Source organism: Myotis daubentonii, chromosome 7 (assembly GCF_963259705.1).
Source record: "Myotis daubentonii chromosome 7, mMyoDau2.1, whole genome shotgun sequence".
In the NCBI taxonomy this organism is placed as follows: Eukaryota; Metazoa; Chordata; class Mammalia; order Chiroptera; family Vespertilionidae; genus Myotis; species Myotis daubentonii.
In genome coordinates, this window is record NC_081846.1 from 10,764,934 (window position 1) to 10,783,211 (window position 18,278).

Sequence of the window (18,278 nt, forward strand, 5' to 3'; positions counted from 1 at the left end):
ATACCCCCCCCCCCCCCATGCTGCTGCCAGTTGCCATCTGCGGGGTGATTGGTTGGGGCCAGGCCCCCTCTGCTGCCGCTGGTTGCCATCTGTGGGACGATCGGCGGGGTGATTGGACCCCTACTCGCACCTGCCTTGGCCTGGTGCCGCCCGCTCACTTGCTCCACCATCCCACCATGGTCCCACTCTCGTTAGAGCCCTTTGGGGCCAGCAGCGCTGACACCCGCTATGTTCCATGCCACCCCCTGGTGGTCAGTGCATGTCATAGCGAGCGGTCGAACTCCCAGTCTCCTGGTTGAACGATCGCCCGAGGGGACAGTTTGCATATTAAGCTTTTATTAATAGGATTCTACAGCCCAGTTCAGTAGTCATTTATTTAGGACCTCATACAGTGTGTTGAACATCCTAAAATGTTTCATTGTTACAGCTGACTGTTACTACCAAACACTTAAGTTATTGAGACATGCAGAGAACATAAGGTTTTCTGAAGAAGTCACTTCAAACTATGGGCCATTGTAAAATATTATTATTTGAAGCCTTTTCTGCCAGCTTCTAGGTTAAATAAAGTACGACTGTTCCAGGCCAACACCCAGACCAATTAAATCACAGCCCCTGGGGGTTGTAGGAATAGGCACTAGGAGATTCTCCGTGATTCCAATGTGCACACAAGCTTGACACCCACTCAGTTAAGTCCTTTGATTGGGCCATGTGTTTCTTGTCAGGAATCTGCATAATAATTCTTATGTTTATTGTGAGGATTAAATGAGGTAGTGAATGCAAACCATTTAGCTTACTCTTGGTACTTAGGCTCAATCAAATGTACCCTCCAACATTTAAAAAGTCGTGGCCATTAAAATCTGCCCTTTGACAGCATGTCCTGCTGCATTTGATTTTAGGAGATTAGTGACTGACTAGCTGCTCTGAATTTCTTTTGTAAGAAAACAGAGCCACTGTGCTACTCTTGGCAAGGAATTTGTAGCTTAGCAAACACAAGCTGAAAACTCAGAACACTTACGTAACGTATCAAGAAATTTTAAGTTAATACATATAAACCGAGGACATCAGCACTAAACAGGAATACCAAAGTAAGAAGTGTTCCTTTTGATATAATTAATTTGGAAAGGTTTTAAAAACTTTGAGCCAGATTTTGAAGGCAGTTGTGAGAAATCAGCAGAGAGGAAAATCTCTTATGCATGCATGGAGAAGTTCATAGGCAAAAGGAAGTTTGGTGTACAGTGCAGATGGCTCTGACATCCTGGAGCAGAGATGGTAACTGGAGGAGCCGAGAAATCAACTGAGAAATTCTGAAGGGTAGCACAGGAGAGAATGATAAGCAAACAGTTACTTGTACTGGGAAGAATGGTAGTGCTATTGGAGTCTGTGTGCTATGTATGGAATAAAAATAAATCAGAGACGGGCCTAGGAGGTGGTGATTATAAGTGAAAAAGACATAAAAATCTTTGATTTGTTTATGCATTTATTTAACGAACATTTTCTTCTCTTTACCAGGAATTAGATATTGGGTTGGTGTTGATGAGGAAAACACTGTTTCTATCCTCAAGTGGCTCATGGGGGGGTGGTGGGGGCATGAATAATTTATTACAGTATGACTAAGCATTTATGTAGTAGCATTTCTTAGTAATCCAGCATGTTGTTTATTGCAGAGAATGGGAACAACTCTCCTTTGCCCAAATATGCAACTTCACCAAAACCCAACAACAGTTATATGTTCAAAAGGGAACCTCCAGAGGGCTGTGAAAGGGTCAAAGTCTTTGAGGAATGCTCGTAAGTACTCTCCTCCCCCCAAATTCAAGCTTTTATTGTGAGAATTTTTATTATGAAAATTGAAGACTAGTACAGTGATCACCCATATAACCACTCCCTGTGTTCTGTAATAAAATGTTGCTGTATTGGCTTTGTTTGTGGTAGTGTTTTTGCTGAACTGCTTGAAAGTAAATTTGCAGGCACCATGACTTTACACCTTAAATACAATTTAATATGTGCTTCTTAAAAGTAACCACACTACTCCTACATACCCAAAATACCATTATCACATCAAAGAAAATTAACAGTAATGTTTAATATCCAGTTGTTATTCACCTTTTCTAACTTCTTTCCACTGTACCATTTGTGGCTGTTATTTTTGAACCTGTATGCAGTCAACATCACACTTTAAATTTAGCAGTATATTTATTCAAGATATACCATAGATCTTACCCAGTGTGGTTTCCTTCTTTCAAGAATTGAATTCCCTTTGGTTTTTATCTATTCTTGATCATTTTGTTAAATAGTTTTAAAAAATATTTTATTTGCCAATATAGGAAACAGGATTCTGTTACTTTGCCGAATCATGTTACTGTGATGAAGATAGTAAGAAGTAAAATTTTCAACAGTGTCTGGTACTTTTGGTGTGTGATCACCTATGCTCCTATTCTGTTGACTGGTACTCATCAAGTATTTCAATTTTAGACTCAAAAGTTGCTCAGAAAGTATTACAGCCTTGGGTTTTCAGTAGCTGAAATGTTCTTTGCTTTATAAGTGATGGCTGCAGGGTTGTAAGGGTAAATGCGATGAGCAAATAGGTGATGAACATTATTTGGGAATATGGTGATAGTACTTCTAATCACACTATGGTTGCTAGTGTACGAGGCTCTTTTCTGGCTTTTTCTCACTATGAAACCTAAAATACAATGTGGATAATATCCAACCTTGTCTGATTCGCATAATTTATCTTTTTCCTCCATTATGAACATTTTGGAATCATTTTGAAATCTGGTATCCTTCTGTTCCTTTATGAGAGGATGAGGAGAGAAATGAGAGATGGGACACAATTGAGTGAATGAGGAGAGAAACCAGAGGTCTGAGAAAATTGAGAGAATGAGGATTGATCAGAACACGTTGATTGGACCAGTTGATTGGATTAAGCTGTTCACTCAGTCCAGTTGGATTGTGTTGATTGGGTCAGCTAATTAGATTAAATTGCTTACTGGTCAGGCCACATGCCTGGTTTGTAGGCTCATTCTCCAGTAGGAAGTTTGCAGGTGGCAGCCAGTTGTTACACTCTCACATCGAAGTTTCTCTCCCTCTCCCTTCCTCTCTAAAAATCAATAAAAATATTTCTTTAAAAAATAAAATTAAACAACTCAGAGTTTAAAAATTAGTCTCTTTTTGCACTAGCTATGTCAAAATTAGAGCAAATGCACTGGATTCATTGGCATTAAAGGGAAGTAACTGACTTCAACTAGAGGTTAGAGTGGGTATTTAAAGTATTGCATAAGTCTCCTTTCCCCCTCATTGACCTCTCCCTGGCCACGCCTCCTCCCCTTCTGTGTCCATTGGTTATGCTCATATGTATGCATACAAGTCCTTTGGTTGATCTCGTACCCGGACCTCCCGCCTTCCCTCATAGGATGGACACTGTATTCAATGCTTCTCTGTCTCTGGATCTATTTTTGTTCATTATATTCCATAAATAAGTGAGATCATGTGATATTTATCTTTCTCTGACCAGTTTATTTCACTTAGCATAATGCTCTCCAGTTCCATCCATGCTGTTGCAAATGGTAAGAATTCCTTTTTTACAGTAGCGTAGTATTCCATTGTGTAGATGTATCACAGTTTTTTAATCCACTCATCTGCTGATGGGCACTTAGGCTGTTTGCAAATGAACATAGGGGTACATATATCCTTAATGATTGGTGTTCTGTTTTCTTGGGATACATTCCTAGAAGTGGGATTACTGCGTCAACTGGATGTTCCATTTTTAATTTTTTGAGGAAACGCCATACTGTTCTCCACAGTGGCTGCACCAGTCTGCATTCCCACCAGCAGTTCACCAGGGTTCCTTTTTCTCTGCATCCTTGCCAGCACTTGTCATTTGTTGATTTGTTGATGATAGCCTTTCTAACAGGTGTGAGATGGTACCTCATTGTTGTTTTGATTTGCATCTCTCGGGTGATTAGTGATTTTGAGCATGTTTTCATATGTCTCTTGGCCTTCTGTATGTCCTCTTTTGAAAAGTGTCTATTTAGGTCCATTGCCCATTTTTTGATTGGGTTGTTTATCTTCCTTTTGTTAAGTTGTATGAGTTCCCTGTAAATGTTGGAGATTAAACCCTTATCGGAGATAACATTGGCAAATATGTTCTCCTATGCAGTGGGTTCTTGATTGTTTCTTTTGCTGTGTAGAAGCTTTTTATTTTGATGTAGTAGTCCCATTTGTTTATTTTCTCTTTAGTTTCCATTGCCTTAGGAGCTGTATCAGTAAAGATATTTTTACGACATATGTCTGCTATTTTGCTGCCTATGGCTTCTAAGTTTCTTATGGTTTCCTGTCTTACGTTTAAGTCGTTTATCCATTTTGAGTTTATTTTTGTATATGGTGTAAGTTGGTGGTCTAGTTTCATTTTTTTGCATCTATCCAATTTTCGCAACACCATTTATTGAAGAGACTGTCTTGACTCCATTGTATGCTGTTGCCTCCTTTGTCAAACAAATATTAATTGAGCATAATGGTTTGGGTCAATTTCTGGGTTCTGTATTCTATTCCATTGGTCTATTTGTCTGTTCTTGTGCCAGTACCAGGCAGTTTTGAGAACAGTGGTTTTGTAATATAGCTTGATATCTGGTATTGTGAACCCTCCAACATTATTCTTCTTTCTCAGGATTGCTGCAGCTATTCGGGGTCTTTTTTTACTCTAGATGAATTTTTGGAGAGTTTGTTCTAGGTCTTTGAAATATGCTGTTGGTATTTTAATGCGGAGTGCATTGAATCTATAGATTGCTTTGGGTAGTATGGATATTTTAATGATGTTGATTCTACCAATCCATGAACATGGTATATTCTTCCATTTGTTTATGTCTTCCTCTATCTCTTTTTTCAGCATCCTGTAATTTTCTGATTACAGGTCCTTTACCTCCTTGGTCAAATTTATTTCTAGGCATCTTAATTTTTTGTTGCAATGGTAAATGGGATTGTTTTTTTAGTTTCTCTTCCTATGAGTTCTTTATCCATATATATAAAGTCAGGGGCCGTTACGACCGAAACAACCGGAGGGACGACTGTACAGCAGGCTGCGTGGGGCGACCAGGCCAGCAGGGGTGCAGTGAGGGATGACCAAATGACTGAACAGCAGGCTGCATGGGGTGACCAGGTTGGTGGGGGGGCAGTTGGGGGCGACCAGGCCGGCAAGGGGGGACAGTTGGGGGCGATCATGCCAGCAGCAGGGGCAGTAAGAGCAACTAGGCCGAGAGTGGGGGCAGTTGTGGGTGATCAGGCCAGCAGGCAGAGGCAGTTAGGGGCGACCAGGTCAGCAGGGGGCGCAGTAGGGGCAATCAGGCAGGCAGGTAAGTGAGCGGTTGTGAGAAGAATGTCTGATTGCTGGTTTAGGCCCAATCCCGAAGGGTCCTGGATTGGAGAGGGTGCAGGCTGGGCTTTGGGGACCCACCCCTGTGCACGAATTTCGTGCACCGGGCCTCTAGTCTATCCTATGTAATAAAAGCCTAACATGCTAAGTGTCCTACCGTTCGTTCGATCAGTCGCTATGACATGCACTGACCACCAGGGGCAGACGCTCCACCCAGTAGGTAGGCTTGCTGCAGGGGTCCGGCTGACCGGGACTGGGCGAGATGGGCCAGACACGCCCTGGAGCTCTCCCTGCAGTCCCTCCCCAGCCCTGATAGTGCACCCGTGGGGTCTCTCAGCCTGACCTGCACCCTCTGGCAATCCAGAACCCCTTGGGGGATTTTAGAGGTTTAGCCCGATCCCCACAGGCCAGGCCGGGGGACCCCACCGGTGCGCGTATCTGTGCACCAGGCCTCTAGTTCTATCTAATAATAGACAAACATGGTAATTAACCATACCTCCGCTACGCTTCCCATTGGCTAATCAGGGCGATATGCAAATTAACTGCCAACCAAGATGGCGGCCGGCAGCCAGGCAGCTGAAGTGAACAGGAGGCTTGCTTGCTTCAGTGATGGAGGAAGCCAAGGTTCCCCGCCTGCCGCAGCCCGGCTCTGAGCTCCAGTCTAAGCAACAATGTTGGAATTTTAGAATCTAAAGAAACCCCAGATACCTGCTTTCAGCTAGCCGGCCTCAAAGCTGGAGCCGCAACAAAGTTTCAATTACAGAAGGTAAATAAATCCCAGAATAAAAAAGAAAAAAAGGAGAGACTGGGAGCTTCAGTTGCAGGCTTGGCCCGCCTGAAAACAGCTATCAGCCCCTCATCAAGGCTGGCCAGGCACCCCAGTGGAGACACCCGCCATAAAGGGGGTGCAGGCAGCCTGCAAACAGCCATCGGCCCCTCACCCAGGGTGGCCAGGCACCCAAGCGGGACCCCCACCCTGATCCAGGAAACCCTTCAGGGCAAACCAGCTGGCCCCCACCCGTGCACCAGGCCTCTATCCTATATAGTAAAAGGGTAATATGAAAACTGACCCTAACAGCAGAAAGATTGGGAATGACTGGCCACTATGACACACACTGACCACCAGGGGGCAGACGCTCAATGAAGGAGCTGCACTCTGGCGGTCAGTGCACTCCCACAGGGGGAGCTCTGCTCAGCCACAAGCCAGGCTGATGGCTGCCAGTATAGCGGTGGTGGTGGGAGCCTCTCCTGCCTCAGCAGCGCTAAGGATGTCCGACTGCAGCTTAGGTCTGCTCCCTGCTGGCTAGTGGTCATCCCCTGAGGGCTGCCGGGCTGCCAGAGGGATGTCTGATTGCCATCTTAGGCCCAATCCTCTGGGGAGCAGGCTTAAGCTAGCAAGTGGTCATCCCCCGAGGGGTCCCAGACTGCGAGAGGGCACAGGCCAGGCTGAGGGACCTCTTCCCCCCAACCCCCCGAGTCCACCAGGCCTCTAGTCCTATCTAATAAAAGAGAAACATGGTAATTAGCGTACATCCGCTACCCTTCCCAGGGTGATATACAAATTAACTGCCAGCCAAGATGGCGGCTGGCAGCCAGGCAGCTTGAAACTAACATGAGGCTTGCTTGCTTCAGTGACGGAGGAAACCAACGTTCCCTGCCTGCCTTGCCGACCTCTGAGCTTGCAGTTTGAAAAATAGTTACAAATATAGAAGCTAAACAAAACCCCAGAAACCTGCTTTCAGCGAGCCGGGATCTCAGAGCTGGAGTTGATACAGTGTTTCGATTATAGAACACAAACAAACCAGATACCTGCTTTCAGCAGCAGAGGCCTCAGAGCTGAAGTCAGAGCTAAAGCTGGCCCAGAATAAAAAAAAAAAAAAGGAGCAGTTGGGAGCTTCAGTCACCCACCAGCCTGAAAACAGCCCTCAGCCCCTCACCCAGACTGGCCAGGCACGCCAGTGGGGACCCCCACACTGAAGAGTGTGTGACCAGCTGCAAACAGCCATCATCCCCTCATCCAGGCTGGCCAGGCACCCCAGTGGGGACCCCCACCCTGATCCAGGACACCCTTCAGGGCAAACCAGCCGGCCCCTACCCGTGCACCAGGCCTCTCGCCTGTATAGTAAAAGGGTAATATGCCTCCCAGCACCGGGATCAGCGTGACAGGGGACAGTGCCCTAAACCCCCTGATCGCCCTGCGGCTCTGTGTGTGACTGGGGGCGGGGCCACAACCTCCCTATCAGCCCTGCTCTGTTTGTGACAGGGGAAGGCACCCCAACCCCCTGATCAGCCCTGCTCTGTGCCTGATAGGGGGGAGCTCCCCAACCCCCTAATCGCCCTGCGGCTCTGTGTGTGACAGCGTGCGGTGCCCCAACCCCCTGATTGGCCCTATTCTGTGGGTGATAGAGGGCGGCCCCCCCCCCCCCACCCTATTCTGTGGGTGATAGAGGGCGGCCCCCCCCCCCCCACAGGCCCTGCTCTGTGTGTGACGGGGTAGAGCCATAACCTCCCCATCAGCCCTGTCCTGAGTGTGACAGTGGCTGCGCCCGAACCCCCTGATTGGCCCTGCTCTGTGGGTGATAGAGGGCGGCGCCCCAACCCCCTGCTCCGCCCTGCTCCGTGTGTGACAGGGGGCGGTGCCCCAACTCCCCTATCGGCCCTACTCTGTGAGTGACAGGGGGGAGCTCCCCAACCCCCTGATGGGCCCTGCTCTGTGCGTGACAGGGGGGAGCTCCCCAACCCCCTGATGGGCCCTTCTCTGTGCATGACAGGGTACGGAGCCCCAACCCCCCTGATGGGCCCTGCTCTGTGCGTGACAGGGGGCAGCGCCCAAACCCCCTGATGGGCCCTGCTCTGTGCGTGACAGGGGGTGGCGCTGCAACCTCCCCATCGACCCTGCCTTGAGTGTAACAGGGGGCAGTGCCCCAACCCCCCAATCGGCCCTACCCTGAGCGTGACTGAGGGTGGCATCGCAACCTCCCAATCCGCCCTGCTCTGTGCATGACAGGGGGCGGCGCCCCAACTCCCCAATCGGTCCTGCTCTGAGCCCTACCAGAGGCTGCACCTAGGGATTGGGCCTGCCCTCTGCCACCCGGGAGCAGGCCTAAGCCAGCAGGTCGTTATCTCCCGAGGGGTCCCAGACTGCGAGAGGGCACAGGCCGGGCTGAGGGACCGCCCCCCCTCCCTCCCGAGTGCACAAATTTTTGTGCACCGGGCCTCTAGTATATATATAAAAGCCTAAGCAACCGGTCGACCGGCCAGTAGCTATGATGTGCACTGACCACCAGGGGGCAGACACTCATTGCAGGAGCTGCCCCTGGTGATCAGTGTACTCCCACAGCCAACCTCCCGTGATCCCTTCCCCTGGCTGACAGGGTGGTCAGTACACTCCCACAGCCAATTCCCTGCAGCCAGACAACCTCCCACGGTCCATCCCTCCGGACTAGGCAAGATGGCCCCAATCAACCCCAATCGCTGGCCAGGCTGAGGGACCCCATCCATGCATAATTTTGTGCACCAGGCCTCTAATTGGTGTATAAAAAACCCCATAGATTTTTGGGTGTTAATTTTGTATCTTGCTACATTGCCAAATTCATTTATTAAGTCTAGTAGCTTTTTGGTGAAGTCTTTAGGGTTTTCAGTGTACAATATCATGCCATCTGCAAATGACAGTTTTATGCCTTCTTTTCCAATTTGGATGCCTTTTATTTATTTTTCTTGTTTGATCACAATGGCTAGCACTTCCAGTACTGTGTCGAACAGGAGTGGTGAAAGAGGTCATCCCCGTCTTTTTCCTGTTCTTAGGGGAAATGGTTTTAGTTTTTGCCCATTGAGTATGATGTTGGCTGTAGGTTTGTCATATAAGGCTTTTATTATGTTGAGGTATGATCTCTCTATTTCCACTTGGCTGAGAGTTTTTATCAGAAAAGGGTGTTGGATTTGGTCAGGTGCCTTTTCTGCATCAATTGATGTGATTTTTGTCTCTCAATTTGTTTATATTATGTTTCATGTTTATTGATTTGTGGATATTAATACCAGTCTTGCATCTCTGGAATAAATCCCACTTGGTCATGGTGTATGATCTTTCAAATGTAATGCTGGATCCGGTTTGCTAGAATTTTGTTGAGGATTTTAATTTTAGCATGTATGTTCATCAGGAATATTGGCCTGTAATTCTCTTTCTTTATAGTGTCTTCATCTGATTTTGGGATTAGGGTAATGCTGGCTTCATAGAAAGAGCTTGGAAGTGTGCCTTCCTCTTGAGTTTTTTGGAATAGTTTGAGGATAGCTTTTAGTTCTTCTTTGAATGTTTGGTAAAATGCCCCTGTGAAGCCATCGGTTCAGGGCTTTTGTTTGCTGGAAGCTTTTTGATTTTTGTTTCAATTTCATCAGTAGTTATCGGCCTATTCAGGTTTTTTGATTCTTTCTGATTGAGTTTTGGAAGGTTGTATTTTTCTAGGAATATGTCCATTTTGTCGGAGTAGAGTAGTTCGTAGTATTTTTTTACAATCCTTTGTATGTCTCTGGGGTCGATTGTTACTTTACCTGTCTCATTTCTGACTTTGTTTATTTGGGTCCTCTCTCTTTGTTTCTTGGTGAACCTGGCTAGACGTTCATCATTCTTGTTTATCCTTTCAAAGAACCAGCTCTTGGTTTCATTGATCTTTTGTATTGTATTTTTGGTCTGTATGTCATATATTTCTGCTCTGATCTTTATTATTTCCTTCCTTCTGGTTCCTCTGGGGTTTTCTTGTTGCTCTCTTTCTAACTCTTTAATTTGCAAGGTTAGATAATTCATTACCATTTTTTCTTGTTTTTTTTGAGGTAGGCCTGTAGAGCTATGAACTTCCCTCTCAGGACTGCTTTCTCTGTGTCCCATAGATTTTGGATTGTTATGTTTTCATTGTCATTTGTTTCAGGATGCATTTTATTTCTTCTTTGATCTCTTTGGTAACCCAATCCTTGTTTAATAGCATGCTATTTAGCCTGCAAGTGTTTTATTTTTTTCATCGTTTTTATTGTAGTTGATTTCTGATTTTATGCCATTGTGATCTGATAAGATGTTTGGTATGATTTCTATCTCCTTGAATTTGAAGAGACTTTGCCTGTGTCCTAAAATGTGGTCTATCTTTGAAAATGATAACTTCTTAAGGAAAAATGATAACTTTTTAAGGAAAAATAAAATTTTAAAACTATTTCTGTGATTTTTTTGGTAGTTATGGTTCTTGAGTTGAGAAGAAAGGTTTTATATAATATGAATACTTACACCTTCTGTTACCAAAAGTATAAGTCATACACTCCCAAGGGTCAGTAGTGTGATTCTTAGGTAATATGCTTCTAGAAGTTAAGTGTTAGAGGTCAGGAATGATTCCTCTTGGTGGGTTGGTGCTTTTTGGTGCTTTTTACTGTTAACGTCCTGTTTTCTTGACCTGGGTGCTAGTTAGACAAAGTTACTGTTTATATTATTTTGTGTAAATATTTTCATAAGTGTTTTTATGAAAGCAACAGGAAATTAAACTTTTTAGATTCTCATTAAAAAATATCAGTCAGGCCCTAGCAGATTTGGCTCAGTTAATAGAGCATCAGCCTGCAGACCGAAGGGTTCGAGGTTTGATTCTGGTCAAGGGCACATTCCTGGGTTGTGGGCTCGATCCTGGGAGGGGGGCGGGGGAAGGCGTGCAGGAAGCAGCCGATCAATGGTTCTCTCTCATCATTGATGTTTCTCTCTCTTCTTCTCTGAAATCAATAAAAAATATTTTAAAAAAAAAAAATATATATATATATATATATCAGTCAGGTAGTTCACACACTCCTGATTGGGGGTTTAATCAGCAACTAGGTATGTGCCCTGTCCAGTAATTGAAATGGTGACATTCTGGTACACAGGATGACACTACAGCCAACTCAGTCATACCAGCCAGTGCTTGTCTTAGGTCATTTTTAAGAGGATAAACTCAGCCCTGGCCAGTGTGGCTCAGTTGGTTGGAGCATCGTCCCATATACCAAAAACGTGGTGGTTCAGTTCTGGTCAAGGCACATACAGGTTGCAGGTACAGTCCCTGATCAGGCTGCAAGGCAACTAATCAGTGTTTCTTTCTCACATCTATGTTTTTTTCTCTCTTTCTCCTTCCTTCTCCCTCCCTCACTCCCTCCCTCCCTCTCTCCCTCTCTTCCTCTCTCTTTCTATCTCTCTCTCTCACCCACCCCATCTCTAAAAGCAATTTTTAAAAATAAAATTTAAATTTTAAAAGAAGATAGCTTCTACCTTAACTGGTTTGGCTAAGTGGATAGAGCATCGGCCTGCGGACTGAAAGGTCCCAGGTGCGATTCCAGTCAAGGGCATGTACCTCGGTTGCGGGCACATCCCCAGTAGGGGGTGTGCAGCAGGCAGTTGATCGATGTTTCTCTCTCATCGATGTTTCTAATTCTCTAAACCTCTCCTTTCCTCTCTGTAAAAAATCTGTAAAATATATTTTAAAAAATAAAATAAAAGAAGATAGCTTCAAACAAATTAAATAATTAAAAACCTAGACTTGCCCAGCTGGTGTGGTTCAGTGGTTGAACATCAACCTATGATCTCTGTCAGGGCACATACCCGATTTGTGGGCTCAATCCCCAGTAGAGGGCATGTAGGAGGCAGCTGATCAGTGATTCTCTCTCATCATTGATGTTTCTCTCTCTCTCTCCCTCTCCCTTCCTCTCTAAAGTAAAAAATAGCCGAAACCGGTTTGGCTCAGTGGATAGAGCGTCGGCCTGCGGACTGAAAGGTCCCAGGTTCGATTCCGGTCAAGGGCATGTACCTGGGTTGCGGGCACATCCCCAGTGGGAGGTGTGCAGGAGGCAGCTAATCGATGTTTCTCTCTCATCGATGTTTCTAACTCTCTATCCCTCTCCCTTTCTCTCTGTAAAAAATCAATAAAATATATATATATATATATATAAAAAAGATAAAGTAAAAAATATATATATTTAATAAAGAAAATTAAGCCTCCCCGGTTTGGTTCAGTGGATAGAGTGTTGGCCTGTGGACTGAAGGGTCCTGGATTCGGTTCCGGTCAAGGGCACGTACCTTGGTTGCAGGCTCCTCCCCTGCCCTGGCCCTGGTCAGGGCTCATGCATGCAGGAGGCGGCCAGTTGATGTGTTTCTCTCATATTGATATTCCTCCCTGTCTTTCCCTCTCTCTTCCACTCTCTCTCTCTAAAAATCAATGGAAAATATTCTCGAATGAGGATTTAAAAAAAAGAAAAAGAAAAACATACTCTCAGATAGTAAAAATAGAGGAGTGTGTCCTCTTAACAGCAGCATATCCAAACACATTTGTGGGCCTAAAAGTACTCAATGAGTTAAGTTTCTATTTTATTTAAGAAACAATTTAAATGATGTCATTTTTAAATGTAATAATATGTTTCATGTAACCCAATGTACCAGACATATGTCATTTCAACATGTAGTCATTGTAAAATGTTATTAATTATTTTGCATTCCTTTTAGGTACCAGGTTGCCAGAATCTGGTGTATATTTCATTCTGATGACACTTCTCAATTCTGGTTGGCCACATTTCCAGTGTTCAGTAGCCATGACTTTTCTGGTGGACAGAGCAGATCTAGACCCTTCCAGGAGAGGCGTGGGCTAGTATCTCCATAGGTCCCACACGGAGAGAGGGTCTTGCCATCGATTGAACACTTACTGTGTGCCAGGCACTGGGATTTATCTCATTAAGTCCCAAGGACAAGGCTGGGAGGTAGGGGGTGTTCAACCCATCTCATAGCTGAGTCAACTTGGGCTCAGAGGGGTGAAGTCACACAGTGGCTGGAACCAAGGTCCGCTGCCCCAGGCCTCTGCTGCCAGAGCCGTCAGGGCGAGGCTTAGGCCAGGAGAGGACCAGAGAGGTGGCAGCTAGAGCTGGGCCTGTCTTCATGAGCCCACTCCTTCATGTAATGTCTTTATTCGTAAATTATTACATTTGTCAGAGCTGCTCATGGGTAATATTCACTGTTCATCGGTAAAATCTGCCACCCAAAGCGTTGTCCACTTGACACTCCTTTCTTTTTGAACCCACTCCCAAGACCTGTTTCTTCATTCTTTAACACCCAGCTCAGGTGTGACTTCCTTTGGAAGGCTGCTTCTCCCCAAACTCTCTCTCCTCCTTTGTGCACTGGTTGTCACTTCCTGTGTTCCTTGTAAGCCTTTTACAAGCTGTTTTATCACATCTCTCAGCCCCTCTTGCAGGAGCTCTTTACCTGTTTTGTGCTGTGGACCCTTTTGGCAGCCTGGGAAAGCTTCTGGTGCACCGGGCTCGCCAGGGAACTGACAGCAGCAAGGTGAATGGTGTCCTCCTGGCGTTCTGAAATACAGATTTTGAATCATGTGTCTAATCCGCTTTGGTCCATAACATTTCAAGCTTTTGACGTAGCTTGAATTTTGTGTTCCTTATGTGTGCCTGTTCTCTGCTTTTAAAAAATAATAATAAAGGAATGTATTTCCACTGTTCTGTCACTTAAATGCATTGGATTGTCTGTTCTATATCTAGGCCAAAACAACTTCACGAAATCCCAGCCTTTTACTGTCCTGACAAAAACAAGGTGAATTTCATTCCTAAAAGCGGCTCTGCTTTCTGCCTCGTCAGCATCCTCAAGCCACTCCTTCCCACGCCAGATCTGACCCTCAAGGGCTCTGGCCACAGCCTGACGGTCACCACTGGCATGACGACCACTCTGCTGCAGCCCATCGCCATGGCCTCCCTGTCTGCAGAGCAAGACCGAGTCTCCCGAGGAACAAGTACAATCCTGCCCTCGGCCTCACTACTCACACCACCTGAACCGATTGAGGAGGCTGAAGGGTAGGTCCCAGTGCTGCGTAACCACTGCTCCCTCAGATCTCCTGACTGTGATGGCACCTTGCGCTCAGTTGGCTGTGCCGTGCTCAGGCTTCCAGGGTGACTCCCAGCACAGTTTCTGGAAGAGCACCATCTGGTGACCGGCTCGCTGGAAGGCCAGCCCTCAATGCTTAGCCTGCTTTCTCCTAAAGCGCCAGTTGAAACAGAAAGGTCTCATTCTTTGCTTTTGGTGGGCTGATACCACTTTTTTGTTGTTGTTTTGTTTTCAAATTAAACTTCTTTAGAAACAAAAACACAACAAAACACTGACCCCTGCAAATGATTCCTGGAGATGTGAGTGATGCTGCAAGAACCATCTTTTATATGATAATGACTATTTTATAAAACCAATGTGACATTTTCTGAAACATAGCAAACGGATGTTCAAAAGAGTCTTTGGTGGCCTGTTTCTTGTTTCCCTTTCTCAATGTGTGCTTTTCTCAGCTGTTTTCAGCTTTGGGACCAAAGGGATTGTTGACATTTTCCCAGCAATCTTATTCTCATGACTGTGTTCTCCTCCCAAACAAGAATTGATAAGTAAATGCGTTGAACAAGTATATAAAAAAAGAAATAAAAAGCAATATTAGTACATTATGTGGTTTATGTTTTTTATGTCAAAAGTTTGTGCTTTGGGTGAAATATTTGTAAAACTGCTGTTCTCTTCACTACTCCTGTGTACATTCCACCATGTGCTCAGAAAAATCGTAGTCTGGAGATGAGTGCTTAACAAGTTCTCACCCATCATTGGAAGTTGGTTTGTAAGTACATGAGCCAATAGGAAGCTGCCCAGTGTTGGTTGCTAGCTAGGAGTAATAAGCCCCTTTGGTTTTTCTGCACAGTATTTGTCACATGATCTCCTTTTACCACAGGTATCATCCTACCTTTCATCATCACTGTATCATAGTCCCAGAGATCCTAAAATGATGGTGCATGGATTTCCTCCTTTGCTTTTGTGATGTTGTTGTCTTGTGGACTTGGTCCGGGTTAGTAGTTTGCCAGGAGCCTAATCCATTGAATAGCAATCCGTAGTCACAGAATCTTGCGACTGACGTTTTCTTTATGTAGTTGGCACTGAGATGGTACCTACAGGTTTTGCTAGTTGTTCATCCAACATTCCACACAGTGGGAAACAGGCAAAGAGAGCTTTGGGGCATAAGCAACAGGAGCCTTTGAAAAATCCATCCAGTTTTGGATTTAGGTTCATCCTAATACAGTTACTGCCAGTGTCACGTGTCAGCAGTATTTCATGTCTGGGAATGTGGTAGTAAAATTGAGGAGCAGTTCTTTTACAAAGTGAGTTCCAGCAAACTCTGTTGGTAAGCATCCTTCTGAGGTCTTCATATACTACCTTATGTTGCAAAGGTTTAATGTTCTTATACATTTTAAAGGGAGAAAAATTTAAATACTTGTAAAAGGAGACAGTTTAGAGGGTTAGCTATGTCAGTTTATCCAGACATATCCCATCAAGGAAAACCTAGTGGTAGCAATACATCTTCTGAAAGGACTTCTTATACTCATGCAACTTTAAAATATCTAACCAATGAAAAGCATGCCTGTTAAAGTTAAAATGAAGATGTATTTAGGGAAGTTAGATAAATTCAAACATAAGTCTGTCAGGTTAGTTGGTGAGACTGATGAATTTTGGTACCTTTTTTGCTTAAAATTAATTTACTTGGAATTTGTACATGTGGCTTTTAAGTCAGTTATATAGGATCTAAATGTTCTGTTTGGTTTACTGAGAACTTTGATTCTTTGCCTTGACTTGACCATTTCACCACAGAGAACTGCTCTGTCAGCAGTACAGGAAAGGTAAAACTGAGGTCAGGTGAGTTAGTGTAAAAGGCAGGAACAGGAAGTTAAAGACAAGGTTAAAAATCATGCACACAGCTGTTTTGGATGACTTGAGTTCTGTTAAATCCGTGTTCTTTTCTTTGCCTCACACTTAACTTTCTTGCGTCTCCATCCCTACAAGTTACAAGGGTATTTTGAATGCCACTTTGTAAAGTTTTTCCTTTTACTCTGTTGTGCATGTTGGTCTGTTTCACATTTTTCTGTAGAGTTTCATATATTCTTAGCCTAAAGTAATTTAAAATTAGAATGGGATAACTATTATTTACATAGTCTTCTAAATGGAACTTGTAATGTCTGGTTGTAAGGAGAATGTGAATTTGTAGGTAAATGAATTGTATGGCAACCAAGCATATCCGGTGGATTTGGGGGAGAGAGAGCCTGAGATTTGAAGACGAAAAAAAAAAAAAGGTACAAATTAAAAACAACTTTAACTGCCAGCACCAAAGGGCTAATTTTAAACATAGGAGCTTTATCGCAGTTTAGAAAAAATACTAAGGCCCATTCCATTTTATTTAACCCTTAGTTCACAAGGGATTGATTTTTTTTCATCGGTCTCAATACTGTTTTCTAAAATTATATTCTACAATTGTTATTCTATAGAAAACTGTACAGGAAGTCAGTAAATTAGAATAACTTCAATGGGAATATAATTTAATTTTTTTATAATTTTAAATAAATGTGTTTCCATTGTAGTAAAAGAAATAGGTGGCATGTATATTTTGGCAAAAGGAGCTATTATTATGTGGTTAATTACTTTATCAGTCTTAAGTTATTTTTTTTTTACCCTTAAAGAATTGGTTGTGATAAAAACATGTGAATTTACTGGTTTTGATCATGACTCAGTCTGTTGCTTGTCGTGTTTTTGTGTGAGCAGTTATGTTTTTAAAAATATTTGTTTTTCCTTTTTGGTTAATGCCAAAATTATTTTTGCTCTAGATTCTTTATGTTGTTTAAAATGTTTCTTACACTTATGACAAGCCAAATCCACATTTTAGAAGGTGCTATTGCTACCTGTGGGATAACTGGCAACAAGACAGGCTTTTTCTTTTCAATGGTTGGCTTTTACTCGAAGGTATTAAAAAAATGTCAGAATTTGTAGCCTTGGGGGTATGTCCAAGTTTAGGACTGAGTTGTCAAGATTTTCTTTTGTTAAGGAAATAACAGGAAAATTGCCACTACTGAATTTGCTGTACTATTCTAAACTTAAGATTCATTCCTTGATGCATTGACCAGTGGAGGTAACCGGACCAGTGGAAGTGCTGAATTTGCATTAAACTAAGAACTTAACTCCGCACTTTAAGGTTTAAGTTTTACTCTGCCTTAAATTCATGATAGGCAGAGCAGCCCTGAACAATATGTGTTGTTTATGCAATCCTGTTGAAGAATATAATTTATGTTTTTTTAAAGTTTGTATCTTTCATCTCTGTTGAAGCTGTTTAAATCTTTTTTAAATGCGATTTTTAAAATTTTTGTTTTTCTAATAAAATTATCTCTAAAAGAACAGCATTTCCAATGGTGATAAATATTGTTACTATATACTTATGTATTCCCTGTATCTGAACACTTGTTGCTGCCTCACAAGAAAATAGAACTTTTATGTTAAAATAAAGTCTGTCCTTCTTGAGTTTTTTCCTGTGTACTTTTATGGATATTGCCTCAATTTTTCTTTTCATACACCTCGAGCCTGAATTAACTTTAAATAGTATATTGTTTTTCACAAATTGCTAGAAAATTGCGTTTGTGTTAAGTTGCAGGATATATAATATTGTCACTTGTTACTTCCTTGTTTTCCCCTTCCTTGCTCTAGAACTTCAGGTACCTGATCTTAGTGGTAAAAGCTAAGCAAACTTAACACAGGTTTTTATTGAAAGCATATTACATACAGTTATACACTTTGTAAATAATACGAATTTTAAAAAGACAGACTTTGCTCTCAAGCTTAAAAATCAGAAGGTGAAAAGGGGCCTGCATGACTGCAACAACGGATAAAAAGTGAGAAGTAGATTCAGCAAAGTCCACCGAAAAGTGTGGTGGGAGTTCAGGCGCTGCTTCCACTTGTGAATCAGGGAAGGCCCCATAAAGAAGTGACATCTGAAAATGGCCTGAGATTCATCAATTTTTCAATATGTAGCAGTTGCTAGGATCTCATTTTATCCAGAGTTAAAATAAGACTTTTTATCTCGGA

The 18,278-nt window shown here is 43.4% G+C and overlaps 1 protein-coding gene across 4 annotated transcripts in view; it reads left to right on the top strand.

The window, feature by feature from the left end:
• FAM117B (family with sequence similarity 117 member B) overlaps window positions 1–17,717 on the top strand; it is a 92,649-nt gene extending 74,932 nt beyond the window's left edge. For 3 of the 4 annotated variants that reach the window (XM_059702812.1, XM_059702811.1, XM_059702810.1), the window contains 2 exons: window positions 1,665–1,785; window positions 13,898–17,717. In XM_059702812.1, coding sequence (XP_059558795.1) covers window positions 1,665–1,785; window positions 13,898–14,210 — 434 coding nt within the window. In that variant the 3' untranslated portion in view covers window positions 14,211–17,717. The remainder of the gene's footprint in view (window positions 1–1,664; window positions 1,786–13,897) is intronic. The other variant, XM_059702814.1, reaches the window with a different exon arrangement.
• Window positions 17,718–18,278: the final 561 nt, after the last annotated feature.